Source organism: Pagrus major, chromosome 21 (genome assembly GCF_040436345.1).
Source record: "Pagrus major chromosome 21, Pma_NU_1.0".
Lineage (NCBI taxonomy): Eukaryota > Metazoa > Chordata > Actinopteri > Spariformes > Sparidae > Pagrus > Pagrus major.
Genome location: NC_133235.1, coordinates 32,947,613 through 32,966,943, shown reverse-complemented (window position 1 = coordinate 32,966,943; position 19,331 = coordinate 32,947,613). Strand labels below are relative to the sequence as shown.

The following is a 19,331-nucleotide window of genomic DNA, read 5'->3' as shown; positions in this document are numbered from 1 at the left end:
AAGATGTTATCAGTCGACCCCTGACTGCTGACATCATCCTGGTGACTGGGCTGTTCACCGTCAACAAAAGGTCTTATTTGAACTGAAACTATGATATTTTACTAAACAAAACTTGCTGTCACATCATAAAACTGATGAACTTTTCAACAGAAACAGAGCTGCTGCGTCTCAGATCGATGAAGGCCGTGAACACAGGATGTGTCGTCGGGTGGTTCAGGATGTTTTTATGGGTTAACCTGGTTGTTGTCCGGTTGCCATAGTGATGGACTCTGTAGTGTGTGTTTGCTACATATGTCAGAAAATTAGATTTTTTTCTGTCTAAACAAACTAAATCAACAAACTCCCTTTGTTTTCATGACTGAATGAACTGAATAAAGAAACTGATCTTAAAGGTAAGTTTATGTGTACAGCACAATTCAGACACACGGCAACTCAAAGTGCTTTACAGCGGCATCGAATTACACTAAAAGATATTAAAAACAAGTAGGAAGACATCAAGAAACAACAACATTAAAACAAGTTAGGAAATAGGACAATAAGCTCAAATAGAAGAGGTTCAAAAGAATAAAAAGGACAACACAATTTCATACTGTTTTACTTTGTTTATATGTGGCGGACCCTGCCACCTTTCTATCTTCAAACAGTGTCCTGGGACCTTATTTTCCTCTGAGAACAGCTTTTTTTATTCACTTATGGAAAGAAAGTTTGAATTTCTCCTTCAAAAACGACGTAGTGCCCCTTTAAACCAATGAATCGATCAGTCCAGGTGTCGATAAATTGAACAGTTGACAACTGATTCATTGTAAGATTTGTTTGTCACATGATTTCATTTGAATAAAAGTGTTGCGGAGCTAAAATAGAAACTGAAATAAGCAGCAGCAGTTATTACTCTGATACTGAGATAAACATTTATTGCAGCGAAGCCTCGACATCTTTTATTCTGCTGCTCCACATTAAAATAATCTCATGAAGGGAACTGAAACCTCGGCAGCGTCACCGCCTGTCTCTCTTCCTCCGGTGAGGCAGATCGATGTTTACGAACACGGAGAAAGAGGAAATCAGACTCCACGGCAGGAAGTGGAAGGACACCTAATATTTTCATGACCAAATAAGGAAGTCCAAGTCAAACGAGCGAGGAGAGCGATGACATCACGTCGTTATCAGTTCAGATCTGTTGATGTATGTTGGTTTCTTCCTGTAAAATTCACGTCCGTCGCTGGAAAAGTGTGTAAAAAATGTTTTAAAATGTTTCAGTCGGTGGGATGGAAATAAACAAATGAGTACAGATGAAAATGTTGGAGGACGCTCGCTGTGGCAGATGTTTTTGGCAGATGTTTTCTGTGTCTGATGGTTTCAGGCTAGAAATCAAGGAGCTGCAAAGAAGAGGCGGCTGGCAGGTTGTGAGAGTGGGTCAGTGTTTTATAGCTTTATGGTCAGAGACAGTTAATGTTTGATCACCATGAAAGTCCAAAGTCCGACGCTTCACACTCTTTTTGTCCTGAAGCACAAACACTGTGTGACTCAACATGAAGTCCAGGAGAGAAATAAAAAGAAATGAAGCACAACAGATCCAAAAAGAAACTACGTTACTTTGTCTACAAATATCTATCACAACAAATGTAGATGTTTTAGTGTTAAGATGGTGATAAGGCTTCCCGGTGTATTCAAAAGTAGAAACGTCTTTTCTTTTATTAAAGGGACATTATGTAGTTTTAGAGAAGAAATTCAAACTCAAAGTTTTGATATTTATAATTATTTATTTTTTTCCATAACTGAAGAGAGGAGGAGTTTGGAGGCCCACAGACCAAATACATGCGATTCCCCTTGTGTCCTATAGGGGGCTGTGCCTCATTAAATCTTAACCCCTCATGCAACTGATGAAAGACACATTTAGTACAAAAAAATAATAAATACTGTATATTCAGTATAAGGAAAATAACATTTTTGTGTGTTTTCATTAATAAAAAAAACAGTGGCATCACGTAAACAAACTGGAATTTAAAGGGTTAAAATCCTGCAAATGACTCAAATGATATTAATAATATGAAAATTATAATCAGGACTGACAGTGAAAGTTAAAAATAATATTAATTATTTTTATGGCAGTTTTTCTCCTTCTTTTGTAATAAATGTGGTCTGAGTCATTTTTATTTCATTTTTTGACAAGTTGCATGAGGTAAAAATCAACATGACAGTATGTTAAAATGTTAATGTGACATAAGATGGACAGTTAAATGTTATTTGTTGCCTTGACTGAAGGAGGTAAACCTTCACACCTCAGCTCACACGGCTCCACTACATTATGTGGAACGTGAACAAAACTCGAGTTTGTTCTGTTTAAATGTCACTTTCTATTTACTCAGGTAATTTTATTTATTTATTTCACATCAATCACTTGATTTTGAGCGAGACTCTTAAAAAGTAGGCTGTGAAGAAGAATCAGCCTCACAAACCAGCAGCAGCTCTATAACCTCCTTACTGTCCTCACAAATCATCCGGTGAGTTAAGTCTGTAAATTTCAGCTGTCAGGGACGGAGCCGACAAACAAGTCGAACCAGCTCTGTGGCCCAGAATCCAACCGCAGCATCCGGACACACCAGCTTTTCCTCTGACTGCAGAAACACTCGCATGGCTTCTGCGTTTTCAGACGCCAAAGTTTAGTGGGCGGAATAAACTAAAAGCTTCAAACTCTGGATTAACCGGGACTTTTATGTGCCGTTCACAGTGGATTTAAAGGATTTAAAGCTTTTGATTCTCTTCTTGGATGAGCTGAAGGATCGAGAGATGAGCGCTGCATGAGAAACAAAAAGGAGAATCTAGGTTTTCTTTGAAAGGATTTCTGGACACTACTCTGGATTATATGTTGTAGTCCGGATCGGTTTACGTGCAGGTCACTGGCAGGATGTGGACACGGTGGACCTGATATGACCGGGTCTCTTTGTCCTTTTGTTCTGGAGAGGAACGCTCTTGTCATGAGACGCTCTGCGAATCTGCTGGTGACGACGATAATGATCCTGCTGGCCTTCACAAACTGTGAGTTCACTTTCACTCCCAGCTGACACAGATACAGGTTTTGGATTGGGCCTGTCGGATCCACCGATCAGGGTTGTTGAAAGCAACTACGCTGACCCGTCACCCTGGTCTGCAGAGATATGAACATGTGTTTTTGCAGAAGAGGTGACATATCGTTACCATGTCGGGTTGAAGTATTCCTGTCCTGTCACTCTTCACCCTCGGGATCTTGTTTAAAACATCCAGTGTTTCCCACACATAGACTTTACTTGGGCAGACGTCCCAGGGGCCAAATGTATGAAGTACACATGAAAAGTGAACTTACGTCACTTTCTACGCAGGTTTCCAAATGTATAAAAACCCACAGAGCAGAAACATATCCACAACAACCTGGACATCACTTGTGAGCATTGAAAAGGCATCTAAAAAAAGATGTTAGATGTCAGATGTTGAATGTCTTTTTAACATCAGCAAAGATGTTGAATTTGACGTTTGTTTGGAAACGTTCCTGCTCAGTGGGAGGGTGAGGATGAGCGGACTGGTACACATGTGTACCACACATCTTATCAGCCTGATCAATCCATCTGATTCATCTGCAAAAAAGAAAAAAGAAAACAGGATAAGAAAAGTGTAAATGTGGGATACATTTCATTTAGAGCTGTTTTGTTTTCACTTAACTATGTTGGGGTTTCATCTATATAGTTAAAACAACCTTCACTGTGATGACACAGTGATGTGCGAGTTGTTCACCTTGTGTTTACTGTTTTCTGAAAATATGTCATCAGTGTTATCAGTGTTAATTATGATAATTATCATGAGAATGAGATCTTTGTATAAATAAAGATTATTTTCCTTACCTTTCATAACTTCGGGTGTGAAACAGCACTATATCAGAAGAAATTCAAACTCAGAATTTTAATATTTACAATATTAATGAGGTAATAATATAAACACGCTGTTCTCAGAGGAAAATACGGTTTGAAGCTAGAAAGGTGGCAGGGTCCGCCACATATAAACAAAGTAAAACAGTATAAAGTGTGTTGTCCTTTAAGGTCAGTTTGGTTATTCAGTTTATTCAGTCATGAAAACAAAGAGAGTTTGAACCTGTTATGGACAGGGCAGACAGCATTGTGTTCTGGACATAGAAAATAGCATTTATTCATTTTTAAACCACAGAAACTGGCCACGTAAGAGTCCTAATCCCTGTCTGTAAGTAACTACAACTCCCATGGTGCATCACAAAACTTTAAATCCTGTTTCATCCTGTTGAGAAAACTGAAACTAAAATTTTAAAAATCATAACATAAACCCTGCTGCCTCCTCGTCCTCCCCTCTGTCTACTGTCTATCAGCTGATGTTGCAGATGTGATCTGATTTCAAATGTTGTGTCTCCAGATGTTCGGATGCTGTCGGCTCCCAGCGAAGTTTCCATGGAGTCTGTTGACATGAGACATGTGCTGAAGTGGCGCCCGCTGCAGGCGCCCTGCAACACTACAGTCCTTTACTCTGTTCAGTTCCAGGGGTGAGTCATCTTTCACACTTTTACAAGAGACGACTGAGCCTTTCTTTTTTTAAACTGACACCTGACAGGTGTTTTAAGGTTTCAGTAGCAACCAACGGGCTCGGAGACAGGAAGTCGGACAGAGACGGACCAACGTCAGCTGTCAGTCACAGAGAAGAAGCTCTGATTAATTCTCAGGAATATTCCTGCGGCTGTTTTAAGGTCTTAATAACAATCCTCTGGTTTGAGCAGCGTTCACTGTTGAAGGCAGGTCAGTCGGTCAGTTGCTTCACCACTTTCCAGATTAAAATATCATGTATCAACTCACACTCTGTGCTGGATACTTGCTTTTACTATAACAAGAGTGCATCAACTCTGTGTCTGAAAAAGGCAAAAACCACCTCAAGCAAACATACAAGTTTGTTTTTCTTATTCCCATCAACCTTTTACACTGCCATGCTTCAAAATGTGCATAAAAATAACATTAACTTAAACACGGCTTGTGTGTTTTTTGTCCTTCAGGGAGTTTGAGCTGTTGGTCTTGAACGGCAGATGGGTGGATGCTCCTGAGTGCCAGCAGACTCGTCACACTCACTGTGACCTGACCTTTGACCTGGGCTCCGACTCTGACTACAACCTCCACGTCAGAGCGCAGTGCGGGTCCACACTGTCGCCCTGGACCGACCTCAGCCCACCTTTCAACCGCAGAGACAGTAAGACGCTAACAGGATCGCTTTTGTTTATTCACATTACTGGAGCGAGTCTTTATTCGGCCCAAACTGTCACATTACTTCACCGTACAAGCCGAGGGAGGTGTTTGAACTCAGGTGAAGCTCTGACTAAAGTCAGCACTCAGCAGAGACTCTGGTTCTGGTCCTCTCTCCTCTCTGTAACGTAACGTTCATGAAGTAAAGTGAAGTAAAGCAGTCAACACTACAGAACATAAACACCCAACAAAGGAGGTCCACTGCTGCAGTCAGGTTGATAAACAGGAGTGAAGATGAATCCACTTTGTTATCACAGAAGTTAAAACGTAATCTCTGAGCTCTCCTCCTCAGAATTTGTGCTTTTAAGCGTCTTAACAGATCAATGAATGACTGACTCTCTGACTCTCGTGCTGGCAGCGGTGCTGACAGTGCCGGAGATGGCGGTGACGGCGGTGGGCTATGACCTTCAGGTGTCTTTCAACAAGCTTCCTCACCCTGCTGTCATCAGCGTGACGGTGTTGAAGAAAGGCGACGAGCAGCAGGTCAGAGTTTACTTCACATCTTCTTTAGTTGTGTTTGTCCAGGTTTCTCTTCTCATTATCCTGCCGCTCCCCTCCTTACTTCTTGTGCCACTGTTATGTTTCCTGTCTTTATTGTCTTTCTTTCCTTTATTCTTGACTCTGTCTTTTTCAAGTTCTTCTTTTTTCTCCTTTTCTTCATACTCTACTCTCCTGCTTTCTTTTCCTCCCTTCGTAGCCACACACATGTACTTCCAATCATCCCTCCTTCCTGTGTTGAAGTTTGTAGCACTAGATACTAGATACTAAACAGCAGAAAAACATATTGTCACACCTGTGTATCCCCTCCCTCCTTCCCTCTGACTCCTTCAGGCTTCTATCTACATGTTGCCAGCTGAGCAGACGATGCTGCACGTCGCCGCCCTGCAGGAAGGAGCAGAGTACTGCGTCAGAGCTCAGACGGTCCTGAACTCACAGCTCTACAGCAGCAGCACTGCCACCCAGTGTGTGTTCATCACAGGTGCAGGCACACACACACACTTTTACACCTCTTTTTTTGTATTTGTATCAACCTTTATTGACATGAAATATGTCCTGACGAAATTGTCCTCACCCCCAAAAATACCAGTTTCCAAAACGTTTAATTTTGCTCTTTCTTCTTTTCAAAATATTCCCTTCTTCATGATTGTCCACACCTTCCAAAATGACTTTCAATGACTTTTATTTATTTTTTCACTTTACAAAAGTGTCCTGACGTCATAGAAATATTCTCACAATCCAATTCTCTCTATTCATGTGTTATTGTCTATTCTATATTTTATTATTTTTCATCTCTATTTTTATTTATATTCCTATTATATTTTTCAATTATTTTTAGTATTGTTTGTTGTTTTGCACCTAAATTCCTCCTTCGTCTAAACTTACTTCGCAATAAAAACAATTCTGATTCTGAAATGTTGTAACTTCCAAAAAGAAAATGTCCTCTTGCTCCTCAATCTTTCCAAAATATTCCCAATTTCAAGAATTGTCCAAACTTTCCAGAAGTTTTTTGTCACCTTTTAAAATGTTTTTACCTCACATTTTAGTTTTGTCGCTTTACAAAAAAATCCTCGTAATCATGGTTCGAGTTATAAGTTGAGTTTTTTGGTGATCTCTGAAATATCTAACCCTGACCGACGTTTGGGCGTAGATAGATAAATAAATTATAGGCAAATTGCATTCTGAGAGACAGATATTTGGTGTAAATGGTGAAATCAATGGAAACAGGGTATTCAAACAGCTGCTGGGAGGTAAGACACACTGGACAAGCATTTACAGCAATGCCACAACAAACTGACACGTTTTACAATGAAAGAAACATCTTGATTATTGTATTTAGTGCCGTATTTACATAAAGGCACCAATGATTTAATATTCACTCGAGCTGTCTCACAAAGTTTGTAGATTTTAGAAGATATTGTCAAAATATATCCTGAAATTACAAGATTTTTATCACTTTCGACAAACTTCTCAAGAATTTCATCTCATGTTTGTGTCATAAATGTGATGGAAAAAAGGGAAAATATGAGCCACAAATTAAAGGTTTGTTTCTAACTTTTGGTCAGATAACAAACAAATAAGAAGTGACTTTGTCTCTTTTATTTTGCTGTAAAAGCCAAATAATCCTTAACTAAAGATTTTAGAGGAACATTCGAGCCTGGGCTCAAAGAAATAACTGTAAATTCATGGTTTTCCTGCAGGTCCAGATGCTGCCTGGAAGAGGCCGACCACTGTGACTGTGACTGTCATCATCATGGCGGGCCTCCTGTTCGCCGTGTTCTGGTCCGTCGTTCACTGTCGTCCAAATACCTGTCAAACGTATTTTCACAAAGAGCCACTGCCCCGCCCACTGGTCAGTCTAAGACATCAATAAATATAAAAACAATAGATCAAATGAGAATCTGAAAATTGCGGTTGTTCAAATGTGTGATGAAACTTCTAAAGAAAGTCCATCTTCTGTTGCAGCAATCTGATTGGGACGTTCAAATCCACATCAGCCCTGAGGAGGTGGAGCTCTGTGAGCCGATCCACGTGGTGCCGAGTGCCGACTCTTCCGACTGACGAGCCGAGGATCTCAAACATTAACAGGTCACGTCACATCTGAAGTTCTGCTCATCAGGGATTTTATGGAGTTCGTAAATGTTTCTTGAAGATGCTGCTGAACTCAGCTCTCCTGGGAATTTTGTCTGTGGTCCATTCAAATCTTGTGGGAGCAACAAACGGAAACGGCATCATTATCCTCTATAAACCAGACCACAGGAAACGATTCACCAGTCGAGCTCTGTGGCCTCGACTGGATGGACAGGTGAGCCTCTGGTAATCTTTGGAGGGCAACTTGAAGACTGTTCAAGTCAGTCAAACAGCAGCATCAGTTGTTTCAGGGGATGTCCAACAACGATGTCTGTTTACATTCAAGTGACAAAGCCTCTACAGGAGAGGGCATTATGGCTCTTACTCACCAGGAGCAAAGAAGCAAGTCAGGTGATGCTTCATGCAGCAGCTGAGTCCACAAACGGAGCAGGTTGGAGTAGATGGATCAACAAAATGTTGGACGTTAACAGAGTAGACCACTGGATAGTTTTTGTTTCTTTTACTGTGCCTTCATTGAAGCCCAAACATCCACCCTGTGGTTATTATTCTACCCATGACACAAAGGTCTCCTCACCCGAAGTATTTATTGTAACCCAAACCATGATCTCTCATTAACTTACACCAAAACCTCACTGAACCTTAACCACAGTGTTGTCACATTACTAACAGATTTAGTTTTAAACATCTGGTTCATTTGGGTGCTCGTATCGATGAGTGGCAAAGTGGAGACAGTTTTCCTTTTCCCTTTTCCATGTTATGGAATTGCAATCGTAGATTTCTACTCTAAAAACACTCATGAATTAGCGATGAAACAATTCATTATACTTTATCAAGTTATATATGTCAAATGGATGGATAATCTGAATGTGAGAAACCTCAACAAATAATCTCAAGAGACCTTTTTTCAACAAGAACATTAGTTTATTTATTTTTTATGTGCGGTTACCTTTAAAACACATATTCACATGAAGAAAATAAAAATTATCCCCAGAAAACCATATTTAGTGTAATATTCTGTGTAAATAATCAATGGTGTTATTCTGCTTTATAACATTTTGTTCATGTTGCTGCCATGTAGTGCTGCATATTCTTATTGTGATGATGTTTTATTATATTTATGTTGTCCTGCTGAAGCGAATTGAAATTGAGTGTTTTTGTCAGTTGTAACTAAAAGATATGAAGGTTTTTATACTAATATTTAGTGTGATTAAATGTAAAAGGTTTAAATACCAAAACTTCTGATGGTTTTATAAAAACCCAGATAAACAAAGTCAACAATGAATTTCATCCCCTGAATCAAAGAATGTTTGACAATAAACAGTTCAACATAATATTATAATAACAAATATTATTATATATATATATGTATATTTGAACCAGAGCCACTTATTCAACTGTTTTCCTTCTCAATTTGCAAAAACCCCCACCAACTTCACTTATTAAACAACTGTTACAGTTTATTTTTGTTTTATCATGCTGTAATTTATCTCATAATTATCTACTTTGTGTTTTGTAATTATGAGAAAATATCTACAGGACTTTGTGCCTACAGGAAGAAAAACAGACACATTTTTCAGTAAAAACAAAAATGCAACACATAAAACAGTAGAGCTGTTAAATCTCTTTCACAGTTTATATTTTACTTTTTTTTCTCAATCTTAATAGAAAGAAGTCTAAAATTATTGGTTTCATTATCAGTTTATGAGTAACAATATGGCTCACTGGGGCGGCTGTAGCTCAGGAGGTAGAGCGGGTCGTCTAGTAATCGGAAGGTCACTGGTTCGAATCCCGGCTCCCCTCAGCTATATGTCGAAGTGTCCTTGAGCAAGATACTGAACCCCAAATTGCTCCTGATGAGCAGTTGGCGCCTTGCATGGCAGCCTCCGTCATCAGTGTATGAATGTGTGTGTGAATGGGTGAATGTGCCAAGTATTGTAAAGCGCTTTGAGCTGTCAGTAGACTGGAAAGGAGGGACTTGAGGGATAGAAGGAACATATACAAACATATAATTGTAAATTAAACCTAAAACGACACAATTTTTGGAATGGTATGTTTTTTAAAGTGTTGTAATTGATCAAACCCAGGATATAAAATGACTGCCAGTTAAGATTTCAGTTTCATCACGTTTATTTAATTTTAAAAAATTAGAACACGAAAAATCTCTTCGCTTGAACTGAATATGACTTATAAGCACATTAAAACCAGTGATGATGAAGACTCATACATAGACTTTGTTTTGACGCCACTGGTAAAACAATTGAGTTATACATTCTCTTTATATCTTTTACAATTTAAATGAATAATAACCTTATCATTAGAAGTTCATCACAGTGTTGAACAACAACTCAAATATATGAAATGCAATACGAGAAAAGCAGTGAGACATTTTTATATAAGTATCTGAAATAATTACATTTGCCTTGATTATACATTTTAACAGTCAGAAAGTTATAACACAGTGCTGATTTTATTAAACATGCACTCATAGTTAATGATTGTATGAGAACAAATCAAAACACTGAATGATCATTTAGTGCAAGTTTCAAACAAACATAAACCAGTGTAGTAGTCGACTACGTAAATCAGCTCAGTTGTTTTTTCTTCCAAAATAAAGATTTCTTCTTAAAGCTCTAATCTAAACCATAAAACCCCATCTCAAATGAAAAATAGACTATAAAATCTGTTATGTCCCCACAATGTCAGTGGGTCCCCATATGGTGAGCACAATACCAGGTGTGGGTCTAAGTGTGACCCAAAAAAGAAAACATAATTTCCACAAATAAGGTGTATATCTCTGAACAGACCTGTAGCTACAGTATTTGCAGAGGAAAACATGAAAACATTCATCCTTTGAATACTTGCATTGTGTGAAGAAAATGTGTGTGATTGTTGCATCTGCTGCCATCGCTTGTGGTGAGCAAGGTGTATAAAAATCAACGTTGTGTAAGTAGTAACTTTGTCACAAAATTCTGCATTCAGAGAGCTTAACTAGTACCATGAGTCGAATTGGATTTTTAATCTAGTGCCACTGAGAGGTGAATGACATCACATTTCACAGTAGTTTTGCAGATGTCTGAAAAAAAACAGTCAATGAAGATCTTTCTCATCAACATTTGTGAAGAAAACTATGTAGTGCTCCTTTAAAGGTAACAGAATTGAAGAAATATATTATATTGGTACTGTAGCGCCCTCTGGTGGTAGAATTTTACACACTCAGTGCAGTTGCTTTCACTGTTAGTTTAGTTTAGTTTAGTTTATTAAGATCCCCATTAGCTTTTGCAAGGCAGCAGCTATTCTTCCTGGGGTCTTTCATTTACATAAGTGACAAATACAAACCATCAACAAACAACACATACTTAATACATAAAAACAAAAATACATACAGAAAACACATACTTAATACATACACATACAAACAAAACATCCAAGACAAACACCTAACAGACATTACCAGCTCCTACATTCAATCACTACACAACACTTACTATGTATCCTGTCACACAGGGATGCCAAGACCCAATTTACAGATTTATACTAATGGTTAAAATTACGATCCAAATAATAATCTCTTAGTTTCATTTTAAAACTAACCATGTTTCTTTGTTGTATAACATAATTCGGAAGGGCATTCCACTCCTTCATAGCTCTATATAATACTGTACATTGAGAAAGTGCCCTGGGTAAAATAAAATAACCTCCAGCAGCATGTCGAGTTGAGTAATTATGTATGTCTGAACTAAAAGATAATTTTCTATAAAAAATATGTGGCATTTTAGTTGTTATAATATTTCTAAGAAATACCATCAACACATATGACAATCTGTGCTTAACATCCAGCCAACAAAGACTGGCATGCATTTGACAAATATTCGACCTTATTCCACAAGTAAGTGCAACACGTGCTGCTTTGTTTTGTATAAGTTGCAGTTTTCTGATGTTGGCTAGTGAGGTATTGGACCAAACAACTGTACAATAATCCATATGTGACAAAACCAGTGCTTGAATGACTTGTTTAGTAATATGTACTGTTAGATATTTAGAGCATCTCCTAATCATTGAAAGAATGTTTCCAATTGTGGTTATTATCCTCCTAATATGCATGTCCCATGATAGTGTATGATTTATGATAATTCCTAATAATTTTACCTCTTTCACTTGTTTGATTAATTGATTATTGATCATAACATTAAGCTCTGTGTTTGAACGCAATGAATAGTTTGATCCAATAACCATAGTAGTTGTCTTTGACACATTCAAAATTAGTCCATTGCAGCTAACCCACTCAGAAACCAACTTCATTTCTTCACTTAGATTTCTATTTAATTCATCAATAGTTCCTTCAGCTAAATAAATTGTTGTATCATCGGCATACATTGTCATGCGAGCTGTTTTTAATGCCAAGGGAAAATCATTGGTAAAAATTGAGTACAACAGAGGTCCAAGGCAACTTCCTTGAGGTACTCCATGTTTAACTTGTTTTAAGTCTGACTCAGTTCCATTAAAATAAACCATTTGCCATTTTCACTCAAATAACTTTTAATAATTAACAATGCTGATGATGAAAACCCATAATGTTTCAATTTTACCAATAATAATTCATGATCCAGAATATCGAACGCTGCAGAGAAATCCAGGAAGACAGTTCCTATAATTTTCTTTTGCGTGATTTCATTACACCAGTCATCTAACATTTGTGTCATAGCTGTTGATGTAGAGTGTTTTTCCCTATAAGCATGCTGAAAATCTGTAAATAAACTATTATTAGAAAAATATGACTGAATTTGTTCATACACAATTTTTTCCATGATTTTACTCAAAATTGGCAATAAACTGATAGGTCGACTATTTGACGCAGAAAACTGCAACTTTTTGTTTTTTGGAATTGGTATTATTTTTGCAATTTTCCATCCCTGTGGCCATATATTTTTAGTCAGACATAAATTAATTATACGTGTTACCACTGGGGCCACAATACCAACAATAGGTTTCAATAACCTTCCATCTAGAAAATCCACCCCAGGTGACTTATTTTTGCAATTCATTAATAATAACTCAACTTTTGAAACTGTAACAGTCTTGAAATCAAAATGACATTCTTTACCTTCCATAATTTGGTCTATTAGTCTATCTGCGAGGTCAGTATCATTATGCTGTACAGTACTTTTTAGCTTATCGATTTTATTAATTAAATAATTATTCAAATGATTAGCAATATCCTTGGGTTTGGTCAAGAACTCTCCTCCAGTTTCTAAATAAGATGGTGAAGACTTTGTGTGGCCCTTAACTAAAAAAATAGATCTTGGTGGCTAATCAACCACCAATACATCCAAGAATTTTTGTAGTTGTGATGCATTTAATATATTAAGGTCTAAATCCTAGAGAAGGGAGGCCAACGTTGACTTCATTGGCTGGACCAACACCAGACAGTTGTAACGCCCTACTTGACAACATATTCTGACTCTGATGGAAGTCCTGAAATTATCGTCTATTCAGTCTCCAGACTCTTCCTCTCTGGACTCTTCCTCTCTGGACTCTTCCTCATCTGACGCATTGTCTTGACTTGTCATCGGCGACATTTCAACATCTTGAGAACCGGTTACTGGTATCTCACTCACGTCTGGTTCATCTTGAGGTTTTCCAGGAGGGCTGCATGGTGAAGTTTTAGTGGAACCACTGACTTCATAAGCTGGTCCAACACCTACTGAGGTCACTACTCTGCATCTGAACTTATACTCCGTGTTTGGACTCAGATCGCTCACTGTGACTTCTTCAGCTTCTGATGCTGTCTTTTCTTTCCATCCATCCTGTCCACTGACACAGTACTCAACAGAGTAGGAGGTGATGTTCTCTGCTCCAAACTCTGCTGGAGAAATCTTCAGTGTCACACTGTTGTGGCTTATGTCTTTGACTGTTACTTTTTCAGGCCTTGAAGAAGGCTCAAAGTTCTCAGTGACAGGAAAACCATCTTTATAAAGGACGATGCTTGAACCTTTCTGTGTCTCATCTGTTGAACCAACTGCCAAGAACTTAATGTTCTTGTTCTCCTTGTTGGCCTCTGCAAAATCACCAAAGAGCTTTGCTTTGCGTCTCATTGCATCTGTGACTTCTTTTGAGGCGTACCATTTTGCCTTCTCTACATCATAAGTATGAGACTCTTCAAGGTCGTCTGGTTTGGGTGTCTGTCCCAAGTCCTTTGATAATGTTGAGAGGTACGGTTCATGACCTCCCAGTGAGGTGAAAACAAAACACACAGCATGATCGGCACCGAGAATTTCCTTGTACAGGTCTGATTGAGATGGGATGATCTTCGCGTTTTTCATCGTGCTTGTGAAAGACTTCAAGGTGTAAATTTCTCGCTCTTTAAAGTCCATCCACTCGTTCAGGTCTTTGCTGTTGAAAGGGGAAGAATGTCTCCTCTTCCAGATCTCTGCGAGCACAGCTTCCTCTTGTTCTTCTCCTCCTCGGATCGCTGGAAGTTTCTTTGCCAAGTTTCGTTGGAATTCCAGCTTGAACCCAGTACACATGTCTTTAAAGGTTTTAATCTTTTTGCCAATTTCTGAGAACTGCTGTGCAGCGGTTCTCAGTGCATCATTGCACCTAATTTCCACCTCCTTCAGGTCCTCCAGGACAGCCTGCATTTCTTCTATGAACACAGGACTTACCTCACGTACAACTGTAGTTGCAGAAGTTTGCAACTGAATCAGTGGCAACAGCCAAACCTTCACTGGTACAGCGTTTTCTCCGTTGGCTCCCAGCAATTTTGACAGACTTTGGTAGACTTGTACTGCATCCTGAAAGGATGAGGGAGTTTTATCAAGTAAAAAGTCTCCATGGAATTTGCAGGAGAATTTCTCAACTGATTTTTTTTCTTCCGTCTTCATTTTCAGGGAACCTTCACCATCTATAGTAATGCTGGGAATTTTCTTGATCATCACTTTCAAGTTGCCCTCAACTTCTTGACGATTTTCATCATTAGACACATCGCTCTCAAAGACAAAGAAGGCTTTTGCTCCATAAAGGATACCTGTGACTACGTGTGTAGCTTTCCCTTGCTTGAAATCATCCAGATACTTCAAATTTTTTTTCCCCAGGTGATCCATTGATAGTTGGTGGAACTGTGTGGTTGCTTCATACTTCAGTGTTACTGTGGCCTCGTTTTTAGATGTCTTATTATGATGTAGATATTTGGCAGCTCCTCCAACTTCAACGTTGCCAGCGAGGAAACTTGCTTTAAGGGATGCACTTACATCTAGTGCTGAGGTTTTGTCCTCAATAGATTCAGATGCAATAATCTCGAAAGCGCTGTAGTGCTGTCGCCTTTCTCTTATATACTTTACCAGATCATCGTGACCCCACAATGTCATACCTGCAAAGAAGAGGAGATGAAAAAATCCTTTAGCTTCTTTAATTGTGAATAACAGCAGTGAACTTGTTTTATTGAATACCATTAATAACAAAACACCTCTTTAAATCCCATGTCTAATTTAAAAGCATCCGCACTCATTTCAGTCTCAATCCTGAAAGTTGCTACTGAGTTCTCGACTTGTAAATAGTGACAGCAGTACTTCATACACTCAAACCATGTCATCAACTACTTCTTTTTACAGCCATAACAATAAAACCACTGAGAGTGAATAATAATGATCTTCTCTTTACAATGCAATTTTCTTCTGGAGAAATTTTGGGTCCTGGCATTCATGTGGATGCTACTTGATACACACCACCCATCCAAACAAAGTTGCATACCAAGTCCCCGACCGAACAATAGTACCAACTGATGTCCCAGAGCAGATTTCTTGTCCAGTTGGAGAGAATTAGGATGAAATTGGCCCTAAACTCATGTATTCTGAACCTGCTATTCCTTTAAAGTGCACCTTTAAACCTTGCACCAGGCTTGTCGTGGTAGTCTGTGTTCCTGGTCTTACACAGTGGTCGGGCTTACACCAATTTAATTTCTTGCCTAGCGCCCCCACGTATTTTTGCCGTATAAACCTGAATTCAGTGTCCAGCATCTGATTGTGCCAATGCAGTGTAGTCTGGATTTGCAGACCACCTCAGCTACACAAAGTCAATGAAAACCACGATGCAAATATGCGCTGAACCATTTTCTTAGTAGGTCTAGCCACGAAAGATTTAGTTGTTGTCCAGCTCTGATTAATTCAGTATTCAACAGCTGCCTCCTTACCAGGAATGAGTAAATCACTGCGGCAGTCGTACAGCATCCCGAGGCTGAAAGGTCGACCGAGTGCCGCCACCTCTATCGTGTTGCTGTCTGCGGAGCCCATAACTCAGCCTGGCCTGAAATAAACAGACGACAGCATGTTAGTTCACGTTTCTCCTTCTGTTCTGCCTGTTATTTATCTTTCACCAGCTGCACAGGAATTTACTTTTTAAAATGTTTTATTTAGTGACGCAAGACATAACAATTGAGATGCAACTAATGATATCACGAGACATGACAGGATGAGGACAAACAAATGCTGAAGACAGAGAGGGGTGACAAAGAAAACAAGCAAATAAAAACAAAGAAAACAGAAAACAGTAGAGGGATGTCGGCACTATATGCTGAAGACATTTTGTGGGAGTCTGTGTGTGAAGATGTGTGTGTGTTTGTTTGTTGGCAGCAATAAGTCATACGCAGAAATCACTGGAGGGAACGGGGGTCCAGACCCACCCAATCCCAATTGTGAAGCACTGACTTTATGGAGGTTTGCGCTCTGCTCCACAGACACTCGTACTGAGCGCTGCAGTGTTTGTGGTGCTTTGCTGGTTGGCAGTGGACCAAAACCACTGTAAGCCATTGTTTTGTGTCTATAATTGGCACAAGTGTTTTCAATTCTCTGTTTAAGTGGGATTGGGTGGGTCTGGACCCCCCGTTCCCTCCAGTGATTTCCGCATATGCCTTATTGCTGCCAGCAAACAAACACACACACATCTTCACACACACTCCCAAAACTACGCAGTGCTCCTTTAAAGGCAACAGAATTGAAGAAATATGTTATATTGGTACTGTGGTACTGTAGCGCCCTCTGGTGGTTGAATCATATGAGGTTTTACACACTCCTGCACCATGGCTGCACCTGCAAGCTTCCCATATTTGGTTTCAGTCAGATTCAGGAAGAGCGTCAGGCCACGTCTTCAAAATGTTTACAACCAATCACAGAAAGACGGTGAGTGATATCGAAAACACGACCACATAAGTTTGTTTGGGCTCATCTAAATATGGCACGGACCAAATGTGGTGATGACTGAATGAAATATGAGCCAGTTGAGGCAACAAAGGTGTCAATCAATCCAGATTATATGTGTGTATTTAATATCTGGGTTGTTGACAAATAAGAAGCAAAAAATCATTCTTTTGTAAAACACATTTTTTAAAGAATATATATATATATATATATATATATATATATATATATATATATATATATATATATATTCATGTAGTTTGAAATGTGATATTTGACAATATATAAGTGATCACTAACTTTTTCAATTATTTCACTGTTTTTTTGAACATCTTCTCTGACCTGCACCATAAATATGTCCTATGGTGTGACGTAAAAAAAATTAAGGAAAAAAACCTTAAATACTACACAAATAGCATGAGACAGATTCATCTTAATTGTGAGACACTTATTTTCATATAGTGTTATTTATTTGATGAGAAATTATGAATAACACTATTTTTTCCCCACGGCTTGTTGAACGTTTTCAATAAATGCGAGTCAAACTTTGATGTCAAATTTTCAAAACTGTTGAAAAAACTATAATAATTCAAGGTGAATGATGATTATATATCCCCTAATGCAATACTCAACCTTTTTTAAAGATATTTTTTGACATACAAATACATTTTTGGTTCTTTTATGTGTGTTACACCGAAGGACATTTCTGTCACACTAAAGGACATTTCAGCCTTTTGTGTGAGTTAATGACCATGCTATTCCTAGCTAACCTGTCTTTAGCAGTTAGCAGTTAGCATTTGTATAATTTTCCATAATTATGTAGTTTAACCAACAGTTTTTAATTGAAAAATATAATTTAGTGACGTCACACCAAAGGACAACATAACTTAACACTTTCATAGTGGTTCGGAAAGAGTTAAATATTTGAATAATGCTGAGACAAGAACTTACCATGTACTCATGTCATTGGCTTCATAGGAGGCTTCAGTAACAGGGATTTGAATGGGGTCCTTCAATTAAATAAAGTTGTTCGTGGAATTGCCCAATTTAAAATCAGAATAAGGTTTTCACACTGAAGGACGTGTTTTTTTGTGACAAAATGTATCAAGTTCCTATGCATTTAGAAATATATGGATAAAAAAAGTGATTGCCATTTATTAAAATAAACACTTGTAAAAGTATGCCTGATTTATTTATAAACATTTTTATGCTTTTTAAAAAAAACTTATAAAAGTTGTAATTTATTTAACTATGCATGTGACAGTCACACCATAGGACAATTTTGAGATTTGACTCAAAAATTTAAAAAATCTAATAACAAAGCAGTTTTTATAGCACCAGTTCCATGTAAAACAAATAAATGTTTAACCATTTACTGTATTTTAAATGACGAGAATACTAATTATATTCATATTTATCTTCTGTGACAGTGAAAAATACATGTCATGTCAACAACCCATCTATATTTTTATTGTTATTGGACCAATTATAGAAATTCCTGAATCATGACAACATCTAACTAATCTGCATATTTTGTTCTGCTGTTAAAATAAACTCAAACATCGAGTGCAGTGAAACACCTTCATGTCCGTTTAAATACGTGCAGTAAATTCTGCATTTTGTCTCTGTTGGATCCTGAGAACGTGAACATTTGCAGAGTCGCATACTTTATATCTTTGTTCATGATGTGTAACTTTTATGTTTTTACTTACAGCTGGTTCTGTTGGAGAGTCTGATGGTCTTGAAGAAATGTAAATGAACGTCACTGTTTCAGCACAAAGACAAGCTCTGCTGGTCATCAACCACCTGAACCTAAAACATATTAGAAGAAGGAATATAATTAGAAATTGGTGCTGACTTTCAAATCACATGCAAATCACAACTAGAATGGTAGAGAGTAGAGCACATGCCCCTGCCGTTGAAAGACGCTCAATATCACAATGTTAAAGGAGGTGAGAAATAAAGCTCCTGGATCTGAAGAAGTTAATGAAGTCTATTCTGGACTGAGACTCGTCCTCCATCTGAGATTTAATGAAAATCTGCTCAGTAGTTTTTGTGTGATCCTGCTGACAAACCAACAAACAGACAAACCAACAAACCAACATGGTGAAAACTTTGAAAACTATGAGCGACAGGATATTTTAAAAAAAGAAAAACACATCTCAACTCAAACTGTTCTGAACTGATCAGAGTTCAGTTAAAGTTAAACACAAACAGACTGTGGGAAGGTGAGCAACCTTCCCCCCCTTCTCACAGTCTCCTCGGGTGAACGCCA

At 38.3% G+C, this 19,331-nt stretch overlaps 2 protein-coding genes across 2 annotated transcripts; one reads left to right on the top strand and one right to left on the bottom strand.

Moving 5' to 3' along the window:
- The first annotated feature begins 3,488 nt into the window (after window positions 1-3,488).
- Window positions 3,489-7,838, top strand: crfb16 (cytokine receptor family member B16). The gene is made up of 7 exons (XM_073491726.1): window positions 3,489-3,535; window positions 4,376-4,534; window positions 5,036-5,226; window positions 5,638-5,804; window positions 6,111-6,258; window positions 7,478-7,629; window positions 7,743-7,838. The coding sequence occupies exons 1-7, from the start codon at window positions 3,489-3,491 to the stop codon at window positions 7,836-7,838; spliced, it is 960 nt and encodes a 319-aa protein (XP_073347827.1).
- Window positions 7,839-10,003: 2,165 nt separating this feature from the next.
- LOC141016278 (neoverrucotoxin subunit beta-like) lies at window positions 10,004-18,855 on the bottom strand. The gene is made up of 3 exons (XM_073490540.1): window positions 18,769-18,855; window positions 16,054-16,166; window positions 10,004-15,234 (listed from the first exon to the last, which is right to left on the bottom strand). The coding sequence occupies exons 2-3, from the start codon at window positions 16,151-16,153 to the stop codon at window positions 13,358-13,360; spliced, it is 1,977 nt and encodes a 658-aa protein (XP_073346641.1). The 5' UTR covers window positions 16,154-16,166; window positions 18,769-18,855; the 3' UTR covers window positions 10,004-13,357.
- Window positions 18,856-19,331: the final 476 nt, after the last annotated feature.